General features: G+C 43.4%; 2 protein-coding genes across 3 annotated transcripts; one reads left to right on the plus strand and one right to left on the minus strand.

Annotated features, from left to right (window-relative positions):
* The first annotated feature begins 461 nt into the window (after positions 1-461).
* Positions 462-3,949, plus strand: LOC139419721 (vacuolar protein sorting-associated protein 37A-like). The gene is made up of 6 exons (XM_071169709.1): positions 462-1,057; positions 1,691-1,749; positions 2,217-2,285; positions 2,564-2,707; positions 3,248-3,361; positions 3,586-3,949. The coding sequence occupies exons 1-5, from the start codon at positions 949-951 to the stop codon at positions 3,326-3,328; spliced, it is 462 nt and encodes a 153-aa protein (XP_071025810.1). The 5' UTR covers positions 462-948; the 3' UTR covers positions 3,329-3,361; positions 3,586-3,949.
* A 166-nt stretch (positions 3,950-4,115) lies between these two features.
* Positions 4,116-18,331, minus strand: LOC139419073 (phosphatidylinositol-3-phosphate phosphatase MTMR7-like). 2 transcript variants are annotated; one of them, XM_071168992.1, is made up of 14 exons: positions 17,706-18,331; positions 16,938-17,060; positions 15,713-15,875; positions 14,257-14,414; positions 10,385-10,513; positions 9,953-10,087; positions 9,531-9,663; positions 9,243-9,352; positions 9,025-9,150; positions 8,739-8,788; positions 7,308-7,508; positions 6,934-7,068; positions 6,458-6,624; positions 4,116-6,131 (listed from the first exon to the last, which is right to left on the minus strand). In XM_071168992.1, the coding sequence occupies exons 1-14, from the start codon at positions 17,730-17,732 to the stop codon at positions 6,097-6,099; spliced, it is 1,692 nt and encodes a 563-aa protein (XP_071025093.1). In that variant the 5' UTR covers positions 17,733-18,331; the 3' UTR covers positions 4,116-6,096. The 2 variants fall into 2 exon arrangements, with proteins under 2 accessions (XP_071025093.1, XP_071025092.1); XM_071168991.1 differs by having other exon boundaries at positions 5,693-6,131; positions 6,498-6,624; positions 17,706-17,932.
* Positions 18,332-25,164: the final 6,833 nt, after the last annotated feature.

The following is a 25,164-nucleotide window of genomic DNA, read 5'->3' on the forward strand; positions in this document are numbered from 1 at the left end:
GATGAGTCAAGGATATCCCTACCGGCCAAGCCCTCCCTAACCCGGACGACGCTGGGCCAATTGTGCGTCGCCCCACGGACCTCCCGGTCGCGGCCGGTTGCGACAGAGCCTGGGCGCGAACCCAGAGTCTCTGGTGGCACAGCTGGCGCTGCAGTACAGCGCCCTTAACCACTGCGCCCCCCGGGAGGCAGAACTCATGCTTTTTGAGGATGTAACAGTGATGATGGCTATTGGGCTTCCTATCAAGCACTTTGAGAGCCTGTTTGTAGACAGACTGAATAGGTTTTAATGTTGTACATCAAGCTTGGGCCCAACTAGTCAAGCAGTATGTTAAGTATCATAGATTTGAAGTACAGTTTTGCTACCTCCGTAGTCAAACAATTTCGCATGAATCGCGAATTCGCTAAGTTGAATTTGGTTATTTGAGTTACCTTGTTCACCTACTTTTTATAAGAGAGGTTGGAACCAAGTATGATGCCAAGGTACTTAAAATCAGATACCACCTGGAGCTTCTCCCCTGACACATAGACATCTGGCTCAGTAGCATCTGTTGCCCTCTTTGTGAAGAACATGCAGACTTTTTTTCCCACATTGAGATGCAAACATGAGTCACTGAGCCACTTTGTCACCTGGACCATTACAGTAGTAAGTTCTTGTGCAGCTTGTTGTCTGTTCTTTGCATGCACATATATCACTGTATCATCTGCATACATTTGAACTTCAGACCCAGTACAGGCAGAGCATTAATTTACAGGCTGAACAGAAGGGACCCTAGTATTGACCCTTGGGGCACGCCCACATCATAGCTGAGAGTGGGCGACAGCTCATTGCTCACTCTGACACACTGGGTTCTGCCTTCAAGGTATGATTTCATCCATCTGTCCCACCATATCCCTCTCTGACTGACTGCCTGTGTGTGTTGTCCCCAGTGTGTCCCAGCTGAAGGACATGAGTGAGCAGGAGGACGTGCTGCTGGAGTTGTTTGTGTGTCTGCCCCAGCTCAAACAGGTCACCACTGACAAGGAGGAGCTGGTCAACAGCATTGTGGACATGGCCAGTGAGTCTCCCTACACACTAGTGGTGGTTGCTAAACTTGACTGGGCAGTTGGTGACACTGTATAGCCAAAGCCCACCATGTACACACAAACAAATGCTAGAGCAAGGACCATGGTTATTTTGAGCTTCCAGTCATGCTAATGCTAGTTAGCAATGGTGCCAGAAATGACCTACAACTCCCTTCATACTGCACACAGAGACATAACATTTTTATCCATGAGTTCATCTGACTCAGTAAGGAGATGAAGCGCTACTATCCCAGGAGCCCAAATTCACAAACTGTCCCCAGAGAGCCCAAAATCACAAACTGTCCCCAGAGAGCCCAAACTGTCCCCAGAGAGCCCAAACTGTCCCCAGAGAGCCCAAGTCCCCAGAGAGCCCAAACTGTCCCCAGAGAGCCCAAAATCACACACTGTCCCCAGAGAGCCCAAATAGAGAGCCCAAAAGTTCAAACTGTCCCCAGAGAGACACTTTTGGTGTCAAGCTCATAATCGCTATGGTTACACAGATCCTCAGTCAGTTCATATGGGCAGGTAGTGAAATGAGTGTGTGCTAGAAAGTGGGGAAGTGTTGAAGCTGAGTTCACTGCTGCCCTGGGACACACACTGACATGTCTTGGTCATCTCTCTCCCAGAGAAGAACCTGCATCTGGAACCTCAGCTGGAGGGGACGAGACAAGAAATGCTGTTCAAGGTGAGAATTTGTAAAAAAAAAAATATATATATATATATTTAACCAGGCAAGTCAGTTAAGAACAAATTCTAATTTACAATGACGGCCTACCGGGGAACAGTGGGTTTAACTGCCTTGTTTAGGGGCAGAACGTCATATGTTTACCTTGTCAGCTCGGGGATTCGATCTAGCAACCTTTTGGTTACTGGCCCAACGCTCTAACCACTAGGCTATCTGCTGTTGAATAATACACATTCACTGGCTAATGAATGCAGAAGGTCTGTGTCAATATACGTTAGCAATCACACTCTACCTGTATGAATGTCTCATGACAACTGTCAGTTTGTTACTAACGTTATAGCTGATACCACCTTGCACCATTGAGCCAAGTTGAAATGTTGGTCGGGATCAGTCCTACTGCTATAGACTGCTATAGACGGTATATTGTGTTGTGAGCGCTAGTTGTTTCTTACTTGTTGTGTTGACAGTACGAGCAGCTAACCCAGAACAAATCGGCCTTTGAGACCAAGATGCAGAGACAGCATGACATCAGTGAGGTGAGGTTTTCCCTTCACCAAACACACACGTGATGATCACGTTTTCTAACCTCAAAAGTACATAAATGTTGTCCATGACCCAGGCAATGAGTCGTTTTATTTGCTGCTCATCTTGTCCATGTTTTTGGGGTTGAAACATGTCCAGATTATTCACAACACAACTGATGATGTAAGGTGTGGATTTGGCTTGACGTCTGAGTCCATTTTGAGGTTTGAAAACAAAAAAAAAACGTTATTTTTTTTTAAGTGTCAATCTATGAACTTGTGTTGTTCTCCAGAGCTGCAGTCTGAGTGCCCTGCAGGCTCGTCTGAAGGTGGCAGCCCACCAGGCGGAGGAGGAGTCAGAGGAGACGGCCGAGAGCTTCCTGGAGGGCAAGACGGACATCGACGACTTCCTGGCCAACTTCATGGAGAAGAGGACGGTAAAACTGAACTAACTGTCAAAAAGTCAAGTCAACAAGCTGACATGAAGTAATGAAAAACTGATACCAGCACACTGCAGAATTCTACCTCAGATGTATTTTTCAACATTTCAACACGTCTTTGTTGTCCAAACAGCATTCTATAGTGTGTGGATGGATATGTCTGTGTTTCACCAGTCACTGAACTAGCAGAGTTAGAAGGATCATAACATAGTTCAGGAAAAGAGAGCCGGGAAGCATTGAGCTGTTGTCTAGACGCTATTTACACTCTGTATAAACATCTCTGTGGTAATATGAACAAGGTGTACTGCAACAAGTCAACAACCAGGAAATGGGATTCTATGTAAATACTGGCTATTACACAGTAGTCAATGTGTGTGTGTGTGTGTGTGTGTGTGTGTGTGTGTGTGTGTGTGTGTGTGTGTGTGTGTGTGTGTGTGTGTGTGTGTGTGTGTGTGTGTGTGTGTGTGTGTGTGTGTGTGTGTGTGTGTGTGTGTGTGTGTGTGTGTGTGTGTGTGTGTGTGTGTGCTCGCTGTACAGCTCTGCCACAGCAGAAGGGCCAAAGAGGAGAAGCTGCAACAGTCCATCAACACACACGGACAGTTCCCCAGCAGCCACTGAGCCCCTTCCCCTCCTCACACATGTTTATAAAAGGTAAACACACTAACGCCACTCTGTTGGATGAAGTACACACTGTACGAAGGGTTTATGTAATCTGACCTTAAAGGGGCAATCTGAGATTCAAACAACTACAAAGGTTTTTTTTTTTTGGTAAACAACTGGAGAAGTGTAACCTCTCAAATTCATAGATGTAAGGAATGATTATACTTGAGAGCAATGATGGGTTTAACAATGTTCCATTTTTGTCTTGATCATAGGCTGCATTTCTTCTCTTCTCTTCTCAAGTATGGAGATGTATCTACCAGCAACACACCCCTAAAGAGAGGAGAAGCACATCTTGGTGTTGATAGAGGCTAAGAAGCAACCATTGTGGTATGAATTGTAATCCTGAACTAGGCTTTTGAACTCATTTCAGTATACAGTTTCCAGTGATGATGATGATGGTATGACTTGTCTCATACATACATACCTACTTGAATTTGGATGATGAGTTTGCTAACGCTGCTGAACACCCAACTACAACTGATACTGTATTTAAATAATGTTAATAATAGGCTTTATTATAATCAGACACCTTGTACTATGTTATTTAATTTCTTTAGGTTAATAAACCATTCAGAACATTTGTTTACTAAGAATTCCTGATTATTCTTTTTTTCTAACATTAACATCTGACCAGTGTGTGTACTGCATTTTAGTGTGACTGAAATGCACAGTCATGTTCATTAACCTCATGTACACTCTATCCCGTTCTGTAAAATAATGCATTTTAAACCAGCACATCAAATGTAATTTCCCTTTGACAGTGAATAGTTTATTTCAGGTCATTTACAACAACGTATACAGTAAACACTAAATACGACAGTGGAAAGGAGATCCATTGGAATCAGCCATGTTGTTTTCCCAGGTTGACCATACAAGTGGTTTCTCAACAGTCTAATACTTAGCCTGGTCCCAGATCTGTTTGTGCTCTTACCAACTCCATTGCTCATTGTCAAGCCATGACCATTCCATAGACGGGTTGGTTGTTTAGCAACAAAACCGACACGTGCGCAAAATGGGGCAAAACAGACGTGGTTGGCTTAGATTGTTGACAACATGTAAACTATATTTAGTCTCCAATGTTTATTGAAAACAAAGTTCCACAATGAGTTTCTCTCAAACACATTGTCACAGTTGTTGGTTAGCTAGCTAGCAAATGTTAGCCATATTAGCATAGATCAAGAACAAGATGAAACAAGCCACCTGTGATCCCCCCACATGGCAGTTTGTCATTGTTGCTAGTGATCTGTCCATCCAGGACCTTAACAACACGCGGCTTTCTGCCCCTTTGAAGCGCACACACATATTTTCGTGCTGTTGTCAGCTAACCCTGTAGGCCGTTGGCAAGAGGACAGAAACAGAATGGTACACAGGCTAGCTAATGCTACCTATCACAAAGAGATTTGAGGTCCAATATCCACACCCACATCCCATTCAGATTGAACCAATGTGTTGGCCATGCATTCTAAGTGGTGCGCTGGTGTTGATATTGGAACGTTTCTAATGTGTCCTAAGTGTTCATACTACAGCGCTAGTGACTGCACTCGTATACACAGTTACATATACACAGCAATGGGAATAACCATCTGAAAAGGTTACCGCAGTTCAATGGGCTTTCCAAAGGAAAGAGTATGTCTCTCGATTCATTACTAATAAGCAGCAACGTTCACTTCATTTCAAGACCAAATAAAAGCCTAGTCATGGCAACGCGGACATTTCTGTTCATCCAGGCTAGTTGAGAAGTGCGGTGTTTCTTCATTTGTGTTAGAAGGCAGGTTATTGGAACGAGACAGTAAACATAACTAGACTGGGTGGTGATGAATGTACCAAGAACATGTGCCGTGTTTGACAGTGTTATCTGGGTCGTGTTCATAAGTGCAGAACGTAGTGAAACGTTTAATCGTTTTCTGAAGTTTTCTTTGCCTCCTGATCACGACCATGATATACCGCTGGGAAACATTGTAGCCTCTATGCTTGTTCAGAAGTTCAGACTTCAGAAGGGACAAATAGATTTCGGAGGGGTAGTCCTACTTGGTGCGACCAATGTAATGCATTGGTCTGAAGGAAAGTACAAACAAATGTACATTTAGTTTTAAAATGTTGTACAGTCAGTCGTACATTGTAACTCAACATAATAGCTTAAGACAAAATATTACACACCAGTATTTTGCCTTTGCTGTAAACGTTTGGTCCTGGAATATTTTTGTTCACATTTTACACTAGTATGGGGTTCAAACATCCACTACGGCTACCCAGTGTTACCACAATACCCGGCAGGTGCTCATGTTGTGCTCCGATACTAACTACACACAAAACAAAAGAATCACAAGTCAAATCCAGTCCAATTGGATATTCAATTGTCAATGCAAAGTGCCTTCGTCAACATGGCAAGCCCCTCATTGATCGCCATTTTCGCTCAGGCCGTGCAGTAGACGGCCTCGTCGGGGTCCTTGCTGTCGTCGCCGCCGCTGGAGGAGCGGCTGCTGAGGTCGGCCACGCCCGATTCCATGTCGCTGCAAGCCGAGGAGAGGTCGTCGGGGTCAGGGCCAGGGCCCTTGGGGGGCCCCAAGGGCAGGGTCATAGCCGAGCCCGGGGGCCCCCCCTGGGAGGGAGAATAGCCCTGAGGGGGGCTAGTGAAGGGGCCATCTCCAGTGGGAGGAGCCAGCCCACCTGGCCTGCATTCTTCCTCACACACTTTGTTGATCTTCCTCTGACCCGCATTACCCTTAGTTTGATCCGCTTTTGTCAGGGCTGCAATCCTCTGGAAGATGGACAGAGGAAAAAATGAAAAGACAAGTGTTACCAGTAAGTCTGGGACAGAATATGAATGAATCACTATGTCTATAGACTACTAGCAGACTACTGTACATGTAACAGAAACCCTCCTGTTGAACGCCCCTCTGAGACACATTTTCTTTGACTTGATGGTGTTTGCCCCCTCCCCTGTAAAAACCCAACGATATAGTTGTTAAAACAGCATAAACTAGTTAATTGTGATTAATAATGATAATAATACATTGATAACATTGTAAATTGGCCTTAAAGAGCAGCGTTCATTGGGAGCGTTACGCGAGCGTGTCTGTATGCCTTGTTTGGTGCCCGGTTGGGCCGTCCCTCCCGGTGCTACCTCCTGGTGATTGGTCAGCTCCTCCTCCAGCTGCTGAGTCTCCTCCCTGACGGCTGTCAGTAAGTCGGTGGGCGTCTGGCGCGGAGGAGAGCTCTTCTCCACACGGTTATACATGCCCTTCCACATCCTTGGAGACAAGATGCACTGTACTACATCTATTGAACAAACACTCTGGATCTAAACCGTAATACAACTATTGAACAAACCCTCTGGATCTAAACCGTAATACAACTATTGAACAAACCCTCTGGATCTAAACTGTACTACAAAGTAAAGTGCTTTCTACAACAGGCTACCATCTGATGGGTTTTAACCCACAACCCTTCGTCTCAGATGTACCCAAAGACACAAAGTAAATAAAAACCATTCAGTGTCCCAGTCCTAGCTTTTTCACTCGTTTTCCCAGTGAGTCTACTGAGAGGGTGCAGTAACTCACTTGAAGCAGTAAGGGGTGGTGTTTGGCCGTAGCATCCCCTGAGTCTGGGTGTGGTCAGCCCTGTACAAGGGGTTGGCGTACTGTGCCCTGTCCTTCCACAGCTGGGGCCACAGGGAGTGAGTCCTCTCACGCAACCTGACCAACGTTGGAGAAAACCACACCAGATGTGATACATGAGAGGGGTTACAGTACAGAAGAGCTTGCTGTAAGAAAGGCAGAGACCTGCATGGAATGGGATTGTAGCGGCCTTATGAACCACAAGGTTGTTAGCCCGCTGAGCTAACACAAGTATTCACGCCTCAGGCAAGGTTATTCGTGTAACACAAGCACGGTTCACTGAACTACCTCTGTCACATTGGCGCCCTCAGTCTCACCCCATGTCCCTCCTCTCCTTCTGGCTGTTGCCCAGGAAGTTGCCGTACTGGCAGGAGTAGACGTGTCTGTGCAGCTGAACCAGGAAGCGCTCGTTGAACTCAAAGGCACAGGGGAACTGCTCTGACAGCTGCCACACACACTCCAGGAACTGGTCTATCACCGGGGACACCTCCTTAGGATCACCTTCCAGATGGTTGTACCTGCAGAGAAGGAAAGACTGCGGCTTAAAAGACTTTCATAAGGAGTTTAAAGTGGCAATCAGCAGTAGAAACAAAAACAAAGTGGTCTCCCTGCCTCTGGTTTGGTGAAAAGCTGAGGGATGTAACCCCTCTCAAATTCATAGACAGAGCTATGGATGCGAGGATTGACCGTCCTTGATAACAAAATTATAGTTTTAACCATGTTTGGAGGCTACATAGTGTTTGTTTACGTTTTCTTTGTTTACAAACGTTGGAGTAAAAGAAGCTTACATTTTTTAACTGCTGATTGCCCCTTTTAAGCAGATTTAAAGAACTGTGAGGGAAGTGTTATGTATCGACTCAATGCTACTTTCTAATAACCAATTAGAAAGGTTCATGCATGTGACTGACTGATCGTGTATGGAGGAATCTATCACTATCACTGTTCCTCAACTTAGCAGTATGCCCAGAATATTGCTATGGGAACAACCGAGGTATCGCAGAGACAGAGAGCCTCGTGAGGTATTGCTCAGTTACAGCTGAGCTGAGGTATTGCTCAGCTCAATCATCGGTAGTGATGAATGAATTATGCTAAATCATGCAAATATAACTTGTCTGTGTATAGCCGTTTATTAGACAACTGCTGGGACAGCCCCAGCGGAGCTTCTAATAGACCTGTATGGTGTGCAGAGTTTGTTGTAACCTCTCCAGCTTGCTGATAATAAAGAGTGATTCATTTTAAGATAGGCGTCAGGTGTCCCTGGAATTTCCACCACAGAACAAATAGGTCATCCTGGGGCGTTGTCATGGCAATTTTATACCCCACTGGTTAAACAGTAATGCCTCTTGGCAACTGTATCAAGGTCAGGTGCCTTTTTAATCTAGCCAATGACTTCAGCTGATAAGAGAACATGCACAGACTGGAGTGAAACACCTCCAAGATGTGGAATAACTCTACTTCACCAACCCTAACTGAAACCTGAGACAGACAGTCGCTGCTAAAGCGGCTGAGTTTCACAGGGGTTATGATCTGACCTGAGCGCAGCACACATGGCGGAACACGTGGCGAGAGGCACCCAGCGCTGGCGGCCGACACGGTTCGTAGGTCGGACATGCTGTATGTTGTCGGTGACAAATGCACTTCTCGTTCTGATGAAGGACTCTACTTGAGAAGGTAAAATGCATGGCACTGCAGGGACCTTCATTCTACCAAACGGTAGAGTTAGGAGTTGGGTTCTTAGACGGACTGACCTGTGTGAAAACTTGTGACCGAACGACACCCAGTCCCTCTCGATTAGCAGCTAAAAGATAAAAGACAGGAAGAAGAGATGAAGTCTTTCTTGCACCCGACGGGCCAGTTTCCCAGACCATGTCTAGTCCTGGACTAAACACATACTTCATGGAGACGCCGCGGTCCGGACAACTGGCCCCACGTGTGCTAACTAGATCTCTGGATTGGATCACAGTAGAAGAGAGTCTGTACGTGCCATGACGTAGACTGTAGATAGTGTGTGATGAACGGAAGCTAAAGCCTTACCATGAGTCCCTTCATAGTCCTGTAGTAAGGCTCCAGGAGAACACTGGCTACAGAGCAGGCCTGGGCCGTCCTGTCCCAACCGTCCGAACAGTGGACCACCACACTGATACCCTCCTCCGCAACCGCCTACACACACATCGCAGTATGACATTATTGAAATATATACCCATTGTGTGTGTGTGTGTGTGTGCTCGCGCGCCCTGCCCAGTGTGTATCACCTTGGCGATGAAGACGCCTGCGTCCAGCACGGCTTTGATGTGCTTCAGCCAACCGGAGCTCTCCAGCCCCCACAGGAAGTCGCCCATGGAGGGAGTCTTGAGCTCACCCACTATAGGGTCAACACAGGAAGAGAGGTCAGTCATGCATACACACATACAATGTGGGACATTCACAAGCCAACCCAAAGGAATGGATGAACCTGACAACTATGTGCGTGAACTGAGTAGGAATACTGACTGATCAGTAGAACATCGGCCGTGGTTGGAAGGGAAAGAGGAACTCATTACCGTCAATGATCTTCTGCTGGCTGTTCCTCATCACGTGGATGTTCTCGATGCCGATGAACTGCAGTTTGATGTTGGCGTAGTGGTCCTCGTTCTCATAGCCTTTTCCAGCCGCCCGGTTGGCCATCGCATTCAACTGGAGAGAGATGATCATCATTAGAACACAATACAGTCAAATACGTACTGTTGACGACATCATTACATGTTACATTTTAGTCTTTTAACAGACGCTCTTATCCAGAGCGACTTACAGGAGCCATTAGGGTTAAGTGTCTCGCTCAAGGGCACATCGACAGACTTTTCACCTAGTTGGCTCGTGGATTCGCACCAGTGGCCTTTCGGTTACTGGCCCAACGCTCTTGACCTCTAGGTTACAGTATATCAACACTTCCTGACCCCGGGGTCTATCTATGGTGACCTCTGACCTTTGGCCTGGTGTCCACCACGTAGATGTAGTCGCTGCCCGGGTTGGACTTCATGATGGCCTCCAGCATTTGTTCATCCTCCTGGGAGCGAGCGCTGAAGCCGGACAGGGGCTGACTACAGCGGCAGATAGCAGCCTGGGAGAAGAAGGGGTCAGACGCTAAAGTGACTGGTGATGACATCCAGCTCAGTATCCTAGTATCCTAGTAGCTAGTATCCTGCGTGTGTCTTGGCATGCCAAGCGAAAGCCCACATTTAAACAGTCATGAAAGTCATTTGACATTTTTAAACAGAAAACACAATATTCCGACCCGTGACTGGTTCAGGTATAAGTATTAAACATGACGAATCACCTAAATGAAACAAACATAAAACAACTGTTCTCCAGAGTCAACCCACACCATTGACCCAGATAGTATGCCCCATCCACTCACTAGGGTATCCTGGTGGAAGTACGTCAGGACAGGTAAACGCCCTCGGCTCCGGAACTTAGAGCTCCCCACGATGACTGGAGGTGTGGCCGACTTTGGCACAAACAGCTCTGATGGGTACGTATCACACACCTGCAGGCAGAGAGAGAAAGTCTTTAGAAGAGGAGGACTATACTACTAACCAGTGGTTGGAACCGGTTCACAGAACAGAAAACCGAAAAAGAGCAAAAAATGTAAAGGAACAGAAACGGAACCTAGAACAAAAATGAACCCAACTGTTCCGGAACAGAACCGGTTAATAACGTTCTTTTACGTTTCCAGGCATTTTTTTTCTTTCTAGTCCCACAACAAAACGCCTATGTAAAGCCCTTACTCTGTCACTCAAACGTAGTCCAGTGTCTGCCTGCAAACTGAAAATCGTTGCCTGTGCGTGTGCTTGTTTGGCTAACTCCACCCTACAAAGCATAGGCTACTGTATTGACGTTACAAGCTTGATTCAGAAGATGGGGAGAGAGATTTTTAATTGGCTAGATAAGAATGGATTAACTTTTTCCAATGCTGATAATTTAGAGCTAGTTATCACGTGTCATGTTTGATTTATTAACTGCAACATAGTAAGACGTTTATAATTCTGGTGCCGCTCTGCACACACACAAGCTTGTTAGCTAGCTAGCTCAAAGAACATTCAAAGTTCCTCCATGAGCTAACTGTTAAACTGTTGATTTCACAGGTTAAAAAAGGAACACAAAGGAACGATATAAACTGGTTCTTTATTTGGCTTGGAACCGGTTCAGAACGTTATTTTGCTGGCCGGAACAGTGGAATGAAACAAAACAAAATGTATTCTGTTCAGAACGTTATTTTGCTGTCCGGAACAGTGGAATGAAACAAAACAAAATGTATTCTGTTCAGAATGTTATTTTACTGGCCGGAACAGTGGAATGAAACAAAACAAAATGTATTCTGTTCAGAATGTTATTTTACTGTCCGGAACAGTGGAATGAAACTAAACAAAATGTATTCTGTTCAGAACGTTATTTTGCTGGCCGGAACAGTGGAATGAAACAAAACTAAACGTATTCTGTTCAGAATGAAACGATTGGAAAATTATTTCAGTTCCAACCCCTGCTACTAACCCAATAGTCAATATCAGACCCAGACTGAACAAACCCAGTACTCAACATCAGGACTATAACTAACTCAATACTCTATCAAAACCAGAAAAATCAACAGAGCACTGTACTAACCCTGTACTCACTATCTGATTAGGACTATAGTGGTTAAAATCAACAGAGGACTGTACTAACCATCTGATTAGGACTATAGTGGTTACAATCAGAAGAGGACTGTACTAACCATCTGATTAAGACTATAGTGGTTAAAATCAGAAGAGGACTGTACTAACCATCTGATTAAGACTATAGTGGTTAAAATCAGAAGAGGACTGTACTAACCCTGTGCTCACTATCTGATTAAGACTATAGTGGTTAAAATCAGAAGAGGACTGTACTAACCATCTGATTAAGACTATAGTGGTTAAAATCAGAAGAGGACTGTACTAACCCTGTGCTCACTATCTGATTAAGACTATAGTGGTTAAAATCAGAAGAGGACTGTACTAACCATCTGATTAAGACTATAGTGGTTAAAATCAGAAGAGGACTGTACTAACCATCTGATTAAGACTATAGTGGTTAAAATCAGAAGAGGACTGTACTAACCCTGTGCTCACTATCTGATTAAGACTATAGTGGTTAAAATCAGAAGAGGACTGTACTAACCATCTGATTAAGACTATAGTGGTTAAAATCAGAAGAGGACTGTACTAACCCTGTGCTCACTATCTGATTAAGACTATAGTGGTTAAAATCAGAAGAGGACTGTACTAACCCTGTGCTCACTATCTGATTAAGACTATAGTGGTTAAAATCAGAAGAGGACTGTACTAACCCTGTACTAACCATCTGATTAGGACTATAGTGGTTAAAATCAGAAGAGGACTGTACTAACCATCTGATTAAGACTATAGTGGTTAAAATCAGAAGAGGACTGTACTAACCATCTGATTAAGACTATAGTGGTTAAAATCAGAAGAGGACTGTACTAACCATCTGATTAAGACTATAGTGGTTAAAATCAGAAGAGGACTGTACTAACCCTGTGCTCACTATCTGATTAAGACTATAGTGGTTAAAATCAGAAGAGGACTGTACTAACCATCTGATTAAGACTATAGTGGTTAAAATCAGAAGAGGACTGTACTAACCATCTGATTAAGACTATAGTGGTTAAAATCAGAAGAGGACTGTACTAACCCTGTGCTCACTATCTGATTAAGACTATAGTGGTTAAAATCAGAAGAGGACTGTACTAACCATCTGATTAAGACTATAGTGGTTAAAATCAGAAGAGGACTGTACTAACCCTGTGCTCACTATCTGATTAAGACTATAGTGGTTAAAATCAGAAGAGGACTGTACTAACCCTGTGCTCACTATCTGATTAAGACTATAGTGGTTAAAATCAGAAGAGGACTGTACTAACCCTGTACTAACCATCTGATTAGGACTATAGTGGTTAAAATCAGAAGAGGACTGTACTAACCATCTGATTAAGACTATAGTGGTTAAAATCAGAAGAGGACTGTACTAACCATCTGATTAGGACTATAGTGGTTAAAATCAGAAGAGGACTGTACTAACCCTGTACTCACTATCTGATTAAGACTATAGTGGTTAAAATCAGAAGAGGACTGTACTAACCATCTGATTAAGACTATAGTGGTTAAAATCAGAAGAGGACTGTACTAACCATCTGATTAAGACTATAGTGGTTAAAATCAGAAGAGGACTGTACTAACCCTGTGCTCACTATCTGATTAAGACTATAGTGGTTAAAATCAGAAGAGGACTGTACTAACCCTGTGCTCACTATCTGATTAGGACTATAGTGGTTAAAATCAGAAGAGGACTGTACTAACCCTGTACTCACTATCTGATTAGGACTATAGTGGTTAAAATCAGAAGAGGACTGTACTAACCCTGTGCTCACTATCTGATTAAGACTATAGTGGTTAAAATCAGAAGAGGACTGTACTAACCATCTGATTAGGACTATAGTGGTTAAAATCAGAAGAGGACTGTACTAACCCTGTGCTCATTATCTGATTAAGACTATAGTGGTTAAAATCAGAAGAGGACTGTACTAACCCTGTACTCACTATCTGATTAAGACTATAGTGGTTAAAATCAGAAGAGGACTGTACTAACCCTGTGCTCACTATCTGATTAGGACTATAGTGGTTAAAATCAGAGGAGGACTGTACTAACCCTGTACTCACTATCTGATTAAGACTATAGTGGTTAAAATCAGAAGAGGACTGTACTAACCCTGTGCTCACTATCTGATTAGGACTATAGTGGTTAAAATCAGAAGAGGACTGTACTAACCCTGTGCTCACTATCTGATTAGGACTATAGTGGTTAAAATCAGAAGAGGACTGTACTAACCCTGTGCTCACTATCTGATTAAGACTATAGTGGTTAAAATCAGAAGAGGACTGTACTAACCCTGTACTCACTATCTGATTAGGACTATAGTGGTTAAAATCAGAAGAGGACTGTACTAACCCTGTACTCACTATCTGATTAGGACTATAGTGGTTAAAATCAGAAGAGGACTGTACTAACCCTGTGCTCACTATCTGATTAAGACTATAGTGGTTAAAATCAGAAGAGGACTGTACTAACCCTGTGCTCACTATCTGATTAAGACTATAGTGGTTAAAATCAGAAGAGGACTGTACTAACCCTGTGCTCACTATCTGATTAAGACTATAGTGGTTAAAATCAGAAGAGGACTGTAATACGACTAACCCTGTACTCGCTGTTGGCTGGCGTGCTGACCCAGAGGTTGTTGGGCACGCCCATGCGTCTGTAGTCTGCCTGCAGGTCTAGGAAACTCCAGGACTCCTCCCTCTCCTCCTTGTTAGCGTTGGGATTGATGGACAAGCAGTAGAGCTCGCTATATTTCTCTGGGCAAAACAGATAGAAACAAATGATCACATTTGATCATGAATCATGTTAAAATCATCTAAAATCATTTTGGGATCGTATTGAAGGACAAGCAGTGAAACAAGCAGTGACAACAGAGAAACAACACAGCAGTCTATCATATGATCATACTATGATTCATATTCATTTAACCACGACACAAAAAACGATTCAGATTCATTTAACCACTACACAATAAATGATTCAGATTCATGTAACCACGACACAATATGACTTATCGTATGATAACACAATACAGTGCCTCCTACTATATATATATATATTTTATTATTTTTTTTATTATTTTTTACCAGAGGAAAAAGTGCCTCCTACTATATATATATATATATTTTATTATATTTTACCAGAGGAAAAAGTGCCTCCTACTATATATATATTTTATTTGTATTTATTTTTTTTACCAGAGGAAAAAGTGCCTCCTACCATATATATATATATATATATATTATTTTTTTTACCAGAGGAAAAAGTGCCTCCTACCATATATATATATATATTATAATTTTTTACCAGAGGAAAAAGTGCCTCCTACCATATATATATATATATTTCATTATTTTTTTACCAGAGGAAAAAGTGCCTCCTACCATATATATATATATATTTCATTATTTTTTTACCAGAGGAAAAAGTGCCTCCTACCATATATATATATATATATTTTATTATTTTTTTACCAGAGGAAAAAGTGCCTCCTACCATATATATATATATATTTCATTATTTTTTTACCAGAGGAAAAAGTGCCTCCTACCATATATATATATATATATATATATTTCATTATTTTTTTACCAGAGGAAAAAGTGCCTCCTACCATATATATATATATATATATATATTTCATTATTTTTTTACCAGAGGAAAAAGTGCCTCCTACCATATATATATATATATTTCATTATTTTTTTACCAGAGGAAAAAGTGCCTCCTACCATATATATATATATATATATATATATATTATTATTTTTTTACCAGAGGAAAAAGTGCCTCCTACCATATATATATATATATATATATATCATTATTTTTTTACCAGAGGAAAAAGTGCCTCCTACTGGCCCTCCAATACCACTTCTAGCAGCATCTGGTCTCCCATCCAGGACCAACCCTGCTTAACTTCAGAGGCAAACCAGCAGTGGCCAGGTGGTATATTCCTGGCAGTACCTCCTTGTTCCATTCCAGTTCAAAGAGTTGTGTCCCTACTGAACAGGACCCAGGTGAATGGGTTCTGAAAGGTGATAGTCTCTCTCACCTGGGCGAGAGAGGCGTGCAAGCGAGGCCTGGACATCCATGGCGTCCCTCTCCTGGGGGATGAGCAGCTGAACCACCTGGAAGTTCTTAGTGTGGACGACCAGGTGGCTTCCTGAAGGGGTGGTGGGCGGCCGCTCCACACTGGCCACCATGCTGTGGAGCACCTGTCAATGACAACCGAGAACTCTCACAGACGGTCCCAATTCACTCCCCTCTCCTTGACAACAACTAACACTTTGACGTTTGCAGATCTGTAAGGGGATGGCAATATGGTGGAAGCTCTACCACTATACTGCTGATACCTATCCAGATCCCTCAGATCCCTCAGGTATGCAAATATCGAAGGGTTAGGGCCAATGGTAAGGGGGCCGGCTGTCACAGTGGCATCTATTGCTAAGTTGAAAATATAACAATTCTGGAAGTGGAAGGGTAGGTAAGTTTTTTATTTTTATTTTTTACTTTTCACTCAGATTACTCACCCGCAGCAGTCGTCTGTCAATAATGGACAGCAGACATTACTACATAAGTATTAGTTTTGTGTTATGATAAGCAATGCATTTAATAACTGACAAATTACATTTGTACTAAACTATAGTTTTTATGGGGATAAGAGAACACGTTGCAGTTTTAAAGCCAATTTCCTGCATTTCTACACTTTGTTGGTATGGGGCTGGGAAGAAAATGTGCTATTTTATAGCTCATCATGCTTTTGTTCACATTATGAGGCTGAGAATTCGTTTTTTTTGTTTTAAAGCTAATTTCCTGCTATTCTACAAATTTTTTCATGGGGCTGAGAGACAAAAAAGAAGATTTTAAAGCTGATTTCCTGTAATTCCACAAATGTTGCTATCATATGCTATCTGGGGGCCCACGACCTCCAGGGGGGCCCCAACCATCTGTGCCCGTTTTGGAATCCGGCCCTGAGAAAAGGTTTCCACTCCTGTTCACTTCAGAAGGCCTAAATACACCGATAAATCTCACATCATATGTATGAAGAAGATATCCATTAAAGAGGAAATGTATTGGATGAGGTCCATTGACTTGAGGTGAGTCTCCAACGTGCCGGAGCAAATCAATACTATCTTTCTGAGAAGGCAGGAAGGAAGCCACACACAGGGTAGATAGGGGGAGTTGTGTCAGAAGAGTGTCAGGCCAGACGACTTGTGATAGGTCTCGTGTCAGAATGTGGTCTGTTGAAACAACTGGTATCACTTCCTAGCTCCTACCCAAGTCTCTCTGCGTGTCTCTGGGTTGTTCTCCACGAAGATGGTGTGTGTGGCGGAGAGGTACAGCGTCCCCACCATGGCTTTCCTAGGGGCCATACGGTCAATCAGGCGGACATTCTCCACCTATAGGGCCACAGACACAAAAACACACACACACACACAAGTATAAATGGGGTCAACACGGAATGTAATCATATCTATAGGCTACAATGTACTGAATGTGTGTGATTGACTGTATTGGTGGAGGCATATCTTCTCATAAAAACAAGGTTATTATAGAACTCAATGTTTACACATGTTGTCGTTGTAGATATGACTGTCTGAGATTCTGGAATGTTATAACTGTTTAATAGAAGTAACCTACCGCAGGATTCTGTAACAATGTGTCCTTATTGAGGCCTATTGCCTTTATGCTAGAATCCACAGCGGAGAAATGCCCGCGGCAGACTAGAATAAACATCAAGAAGCCAGGACAAGAATGAAACGGATTGTGCAAATTCTAATGTCAAGATTTACAGGCATGCCATCATATGAGCTATGTTTTTGAGTGTTCAATTTTGCAACGGTTTAACCAGGAAAATACATTGCGGAGAGTATGATTGTTATATTTTCAGGAACCCTGAATGTTGGATACATGAGAAAGGGGATGGCACGAATCAGCAACGTTTCACATCTTTAGAAGACGCAACTGAAATGCGGTTTCATTTAGGAACAGGATTAACTAAACTCAAAGAATAGGATGGAAATTAAAATATAGGGTTGGTTTACCTTTGGCGTTCTGATGTGCTCCATCATGGACCTCTTCGATCAAAATGGTGCGTGTCGAAATAATCCGAGGTCCTGGTTTTGTGTTTTAAAAATAGAGGATCTTGGCTCAGCACAAAAATCGCGCAGAATTCATATTCTCTGTGCGTTGGATATTAGATGGGGCGCCTCGCAAGTATGCCATGGTTCCCCCTATCCTATTCTGTACAATAGGAGAATCACCCTGCACCCACTCGGGTACGGATGGGTGATTATGACAACACGGTCGTCACTAGTTACCCCAGCCACAAACTCATAAACCCCGCCTATTTCTACAATGTATCTTCTTAAAATTTTATTTTAAACTTGACCTTAACCGTAACTTTAACCACGCTGCTAACATTATGCCTAACCCTAACCTTGAATGAAGACCAAAATTCTCATTTTTGTTTGCATACATTTTTACGACATAACTTTGTGGCTGTGCTATCTAGTGGAAACACAACAACACGGATCTTATTGGCAAGTATTGGCCGTATTCGAGAGCATCCAATGACTGCCGATTGAACTATCTACAAATCACGTTCCATCATAAATAATGACTCCCTACTAATTGTAGATCGTTCAGTCAAAATTTACCCATGATACATTGCGATTTTGATCCTCTCGAACACGGCCATTACCTCCCAACGGCGCCTGCGCACATCACTGAGCGATGAGCCGGTGGAGCTCAGGCAGCGACCAGTGCTATACGAGATCTTTGGGACGTTCCTACCCTAAATCCTAACCATTTTAAATGTAAATTTAGGAAGGCGATCAGCTCATATCCCAGGGCGATTAAAAAAAATAAAGTCTTCTAAAGAATACATTTACATTTTGAGACGAATGGCCCAATTTAAATGTGTGAGTGTATTTTGCCGTTTAGCCTCGTTAATCTTTATAGTTAGGTTACTCTAATATTAGCCTGTGTGTGTGTGTACGTGTGTACATGTGTGTTTGGCCATAACCTGCTTCTGCTTTCAGGTTGATTGTTTATGTGCTTTCAGACATTGTGGGAGAAATACATGCTTTCATGCGGAAGTGGAAGAAGTCACACCCAGAGTCGGCCATGAGTACTACAAATTCAGATAGCTGGCTAGACTAATTTACCAATCTAAAAATTGCTCGCTGACATGGCTAATTTGAACGACTGCCAGTTTTAAAAAATACTTTTATGTAACTAGGCAAGTTAGTTACGAACAAATTCTTATTTACAATAACAGCCTACCACGGCCACACCCGGACGACGCTGGGCCAATTGTGCGCCGTCCTATGGGACTCCCAATCACGGCCGGTTGTGATACAGCCTGGAATCAAACCAGGATCTGTGATGACGCTGCTCGCACTGAGAACCGCTGCGCCACTCGGGACTTTCAATGACCGATTTAACAGGAGAAAACCTGCTGCGGCACAACAGTGTATTCCACTGTTATAACTCAACAGTAAATTGAGTTCCTAATTATTGTTTATTTGTTTTTGTCGGAGGAGGAGGGCACTAGAGGCCGGGGCCCTACGGTTTACGTCGCTTATGCCTGGAGTCCACCCACACCCAGTATGTGTTACAGAAAATGTTATTAGAATGTAAACCTGCTCAGAAACTAAGTTATTACATGGAACTTCAACCTATTATGCCATTTTAGCCTGTGATCGGTTGGAATTTTGGAGGAATTGGGGAAATTGTATGATTAGATTAGGTATATATTTTAAAGTTTGAGTGGTTCACAAGATAAGAATGTGTGCCAATGACTATAGAGCATTTCTACCTATTCCAAGAATCTGATAAAGATGCACAATTTCTCCAACGGTTAGATCCATGAAATATACATGTTTGTATGATGGTTAAGCCTGTAACCCTTCAATTGCAATTCAAAGATAATTCTCCAATAGAATAGTTTCTATTATTTCACCTTTTTATTTTTATGGGGAAAGCCATGCTTGTATTATCTGTAATCCAGTCAACTCTATACTGTATTCTGACCAATGGCGCTGATTTGACACGGACTGTATTTGCCCACTAGATGGCAGCCGAGATTGAGAAATGACCTCTGCCTGCAGCATAGCATACTGCATACCACCACCATAAGAGGCTGCTGCACCAACTTTTCAGTTCAATATGCCCGGTTTTTATCAACTTTTTCTTATGACTCTAGGACGTCACCAACTAATATATATATAATCCTGCGTTTTCATCTGAATTCCGCGAAGGTTAAAAAGGTTACAATGACGCCATAGTCTGCACAGGTGAATAGTGCAGAGAACGGATTGCATGACTGGCATTTCTCTGGCCTCTGTCTTGTCGTGGAGTCTCTGGTAAGTTTTGCCCTTTTGACTAACGTGCTGTTGTGGCGTTCAGTTGTAAACAAAACTCGTGTTATTTGCTAAAAAATGTTAGGAAATGTTTTGTTTTCAGTGCCAAACAAATAGAAATGTTCGTGGACTAAACACTAATGCGTGTTTATTACTGTGTAACTTGGTTCAAGTCCATCTATCATGGCTTGTCTTGAAAAGAAGACACTTTCTTGGAGCCACTGTGTATGTAGCCGACAGTTAGTTCAGTCTGAGGTTGTGTGGTGGTCTGTTGTCCTAAAGAGCTGAGTAGAAACAGATATGGGTTGGGTTAAGTACACTTGCTCAATAAAAATACAGCATTGAATGTGTTTTGTTAAAATGTGTGCCAGTAACCCAGTGTGTGTGTGTGTAGCTGCGTGTCCTCTGTCTAGTTGTACACCTCTGTTCAGCAGTCTACACCCGTTGGTGGTATCCCTTTTGTCATCATTAGTGAATGAAAGTATTCAAGTGATTTCATGCCGCACTCTTCGATCACAAGATGTCAAACCCTCACCTAACTAAACAGTGAAATGTCAAGGGCATAATGGTTTTGAGTTAAACACTACATCTGGAAAAAGGATCCTAATATAGCCTAAGATAATCTACGCCTGTCAGGAGATCTACAACACAATATGCTGCCAGTGGAAATGAATAGATTATTGACTTACAGTATACAAAAGTAATTAAGTAAGCCTTGTCTGAGACTCCAGCCCCTAGGGCCATTCTGGCTATCTCCTCCTGTTTCAGTAGCATGAGGCAGCTTGACGTACAAGTACACCCTCTGGACAGGACACTAGTCTAGCTCCTGTTTCAGTAGCATGAGGCAGCTTGATGTACAAGTACATCCTCTGGACAAGACACAAGTCTAGCTTCTGTTTCAGTAGCATGAGGCAGCTTGACGTACAAGTACACCCTCTGGACAGGACACTAGTCTAGCTCCTGTTTCAGTAGCATGAGGCAGCTTGACGTACAAGTACACCCTCTGGACAGGACACTAGTCTAGCTCCTGTTTCAGTAGCATGAGGCAGCTTGACGTAAAAGTACACCCTCTGGACAGGACACTAGTCTAGCTCCTGTTTCAGTAGCATGAGGCAGCTTGATGTACAAGTACACCCTCTGGACAGGACACAAGTCTAGCTCCTGTTTCAGTAGCATGAGGCAGCTTGATGTACAAGTACACCCTCTGGACAGGACACAAGTCTAGCTCCTGTTTCAGTAGCATGAGGCAGCTTGATGTACAAGTACACCCTCTGGACAGAACACAAGTCTAGCTCCTGTTTCAGTAGCATGAGGCAGCTTGATGTACAAGTACACCCTCTGGACAGGACGCTAGTCTAGCTCCTGTTTCAGTAGCATGAGGCAGCTTGATGTACAAGTACACCCTCTGGACAGGACACAAGTCTAGCTCCTGTTTCAGTAGCATGAGGCAGCTTGATGTACAAGTACACCCTCTGGACAGGACACAAGTCTAGCTCCTGTTTCAGTAGCATGAGGCAGCTTGATGTACAAGTACACCCTCTGGACAGGACACAAGTCTAGCTCCTGTTTCAGTAGCATGAGGCAGCTTGATGTACAAGTACACCCTCTGGACAGGACACAAGTCTAGCTCCTGTTTCAGTAGCATGAGGCAGCTTGATGTACAAGTACACCCTCTGGACAGGACGCTAGTCCAGCTCCTGTGTCTGTAGCATGAGGCAGCTTGACGTACAAGTACACCCTCTGGACAGGATGCTAGTCCAGCTTGATGTAGATTAGTGTTTGGAGCCAGGGTATTCAAAAGCTCTATGTTGACATTGAACCTTCTAACCTGTTACCTGAACATTCACTATGTACAGTCAGTTCCCTTCCTTTGTGCATTGACGTAGAAGGTGTGTTATGCCAAGCCTGGGTTTATCCCAGTGTCAATGCATGGTCAGTTTATCATGACTGGGCATTCCTGCCATAACGGCATCATCTTCTGGGCTGCTGAGACAAGAATTACATCATGACATAATGTCCATGCCATCGGACTAGGAGGAAGAGGGAGTGGTGTGTGTGTGTGGTAGAGCTCTTGGCTGCCACTGCGGCAATGTCTCCTCTTGGCACTGCATGAGGGACTATAGGGTAAACCTGGAGGTTAAACTAAATACTCTCTCACTGCAGCGGAGAAAGGGCAGGCTGTCTGTGATGAATAAGTCTTCTGTTTGACTACCTGAGTGAAGGGGGATGAGAGGGAGAAAGAGGGTGATGGGGTAGGCATACTCTGTATATATGGGTAGTTGTCATTTGGCCAAAACGAAAGTGGAAAAATATTATTTTCTAAAATTAAAGTTAAATAAACCAACTCAGCAAAAAATGAAACGTCCTCTCACTGTCAACTGCGTTTATTTTCAGCAAACTTAACATGTGTAAATATTTGTATGCACATAACAAGATTCAGCAACTGAGACATAAACTGAACAAGTTCCACAGACATGTGATGAACAGAAATTGAATAATGTGTCCCTGGACAAAAGGGGGTCAAAATCAAAAGCAACAGTCAGTATCTGGTGTGGCCACCAGCTGCATTAAGTACTGCAGTGCATCTCCTCCTCAGGGACTGCACCAGATTTGCCAGTTTTTGCTGTGAGATGTTACCCCACTCTTCCACCAAGGCACCTGCAAGTTCCTGGACAATTCTGGGGGGAATGGCCCTAGCCCTCACCCTCCGATCCAACAGGTCCCAGAAGTGCTCAATGGGATTGAGATCCGGGCTCTTCACTGGCCATGGTAGAACACTGACATTCCTGTCTTGCAGGAAATCACGCACAGAACGAGCAGTATGGCTGGTGGCATTGTCATGCTGAAGGGTCATGTCAGGATGAGCCTGCAGGAAGGGTACCACATGAGGGAGAAGGATGTGTTCCCTGTAATGCACAGCGTTGAGATTGCCTGCAATGACAACAAGCTCAGTCCGATGATGCTGTGACACACCGCTCCAGGCCATGACGGACCCTCCACCTCCAAATCAATCCCGCTCCAGAGAACAGGCCTCGGTGTAACGCTCATTCCTTCAACGATAAACGCAAATCTGACCATCACCCCTGGTGAGACAAAACCGTGACTCGTCAGTGAAGAGCACTTTTTGCCAGACCTGCCTTACAACAGACCTACAAGCCCTCAGTCCAGCCTCTCTCAGCCTATTGCGGACAGTCTGAGCACTGATGGAGGGATTGTGCGTTCCTGGTGTAACTCGGGCAGTTGATGTTACCATCCTGTACCTGTCCCGCAGGTGTGAATTTCAGATGTACCGATCCTGTGCAGGTGTTACACGTGGTCTGCCACTGCGAGGACGATCAGCTGTCCATCCTGTCTCCCTGTAGCACTGTCTTAGGCATCTCACAGTACAGATATTGCAATTTATTGTAATGGCCACATCTGCAGTCCTCATGCCTCCTTGCAGCATGCCTAAGGCACGTTTACACAGATGAGCAGGGACCCTGGGCATCTTTCTTTTGGTGTTTCTCAGAGTCAGTAGAAATGCCTCTTTAGTGTCCTAAGTTTTCATATCTGTGACCTTAATTTCCCACCTTCTCTAAGCTGTTAGTGTCTTAACGACCGTTCCACAGGTGCATGTTCATTCATTGTTTATGGTTCATTGAAACAGTGTTTAAACTCTTTACAATGAAGATCTGTGAAGTTAATTCAAATTTTTACGAATTATCTTTGAAAGACAGGATCCTGAAAAGGGCCATTTCTTTTTTTTGCAGAGTTTGGTTGTCTAAATAATTCAAAATGTTCTGCCACCTCCGACTACCATTTCCTGCATTGTAGCCTTGAATTTGTGTCATAATCTATGCTAATATAGGGCTAAAGGTTTCATGATTCTAAAATAGACAAGACAATTATTATTTGTTACTTATGTTTTTAAATCGGGATTCATATTCTGGAAATTCTTTTGAAAAACACAGTTTACTTGTGTAATGATGGGAACCAAGTGTCTCCCGATTCTCATTTTGAGGAACATTCAGTCATTTGACAAACATTTAGATTGTGTATATTATGATGATGTTACCTGCCTCATGCTTAACAATAATTTTTACATTTTGTTCAAGACATAACCTTTTTTCCCTTCACCCCATAGGACAGTATGTCACCCCATAGGACAGTATGTCACCCCATAGGACAGTATGTCACCCCATAGGACAGTATGTCACCCCATAGTCAAATTTAACATTCAACATAATTCATGACACTTTCAGAAGGTTTCTGACCACTGTGAAATGCAACTTCTACACATCAGTAATAGATCATTAAAGAATTAAAAATGTACTCATTCCAACTGAAGGGCCTCTCGTCCTGTATTGTTATTTTTCGTCACTACCTCTCCGAGTCGGACTGGGTAATTTGCCCGCCCGCTTCCTTCCTGGATGCGGTAGCTGTTTCTTAGGCTCCCTCCCTGGAATCTAACCCAGATTCCCTATCGCCATGGTAGGCACAGAAAGTACCATTGAAAGTTGATAGGGCAGACATTCAAATTAGACGTCACCAGTCAAAGTTATATAGTCACCAAAAGCGTTTGTGGTGCCCGAGAGTACCCTGCATGGGTCTGAATGAGTGCACGCATCCCCAAAGGTCAGCACCCGTTGACGTTTATTAGCTCTGTAACTGCTGCAGTCATCCAAGTAACGTTTGAGCAACCAAAGGAACCCTAACGGATTTAATGACCCACTTGACGTTTCACTTTACCGTGTCTTTGAGACCAGACTGACAGGAGGACTCAGGTAGACCCCCACAACATGGAGGTGTAGCTGGCCAAGCAGTGAGGCGCAGTCCTCTAGTGATGGAGGAGACCCAAGCACACCCGTGTGGACCCAGTGGGAGGCCCCGAAGCCGTGAGAGCCGAGGCATCGCTCAGGAGTGTTCTGCTGGAGTTGTTTATATATATGTATGTGTGTGTGTGTGTGTGAGTGAATGTCTAAGCTGTTAACCCAGGGGGCTAGTTACCATATCTGTTTCTACTCAGCTCCTAAGGACAACAGACCACCACACAGCCTCAGACTGAACTAACCGTCGGCTACATACACAGTGGCTCCAAGAAAGTGTCTTCTTTTCAAGACAAGCCATGATAGATAGACTTGAACCAAGTTACACAGTA

Source organism: Oncorhynchus clarkii, chromosome 10 (assembly GCF_045791955.1).
Source record: "Oncorhynchus clarkii lewisi isolate Uvic-CL-2024 chromosome 10, UVic_Ocla_1.0, whole genome shotgun sequence".
Taxonomy (NCBI): domain Eukaryota; kingdom Metazoa; phylum Chordata; class Actinopteri; order Salmoniformes; family Salmonidae; genus Oncorhynchus; species Oncorhynchus clarkii.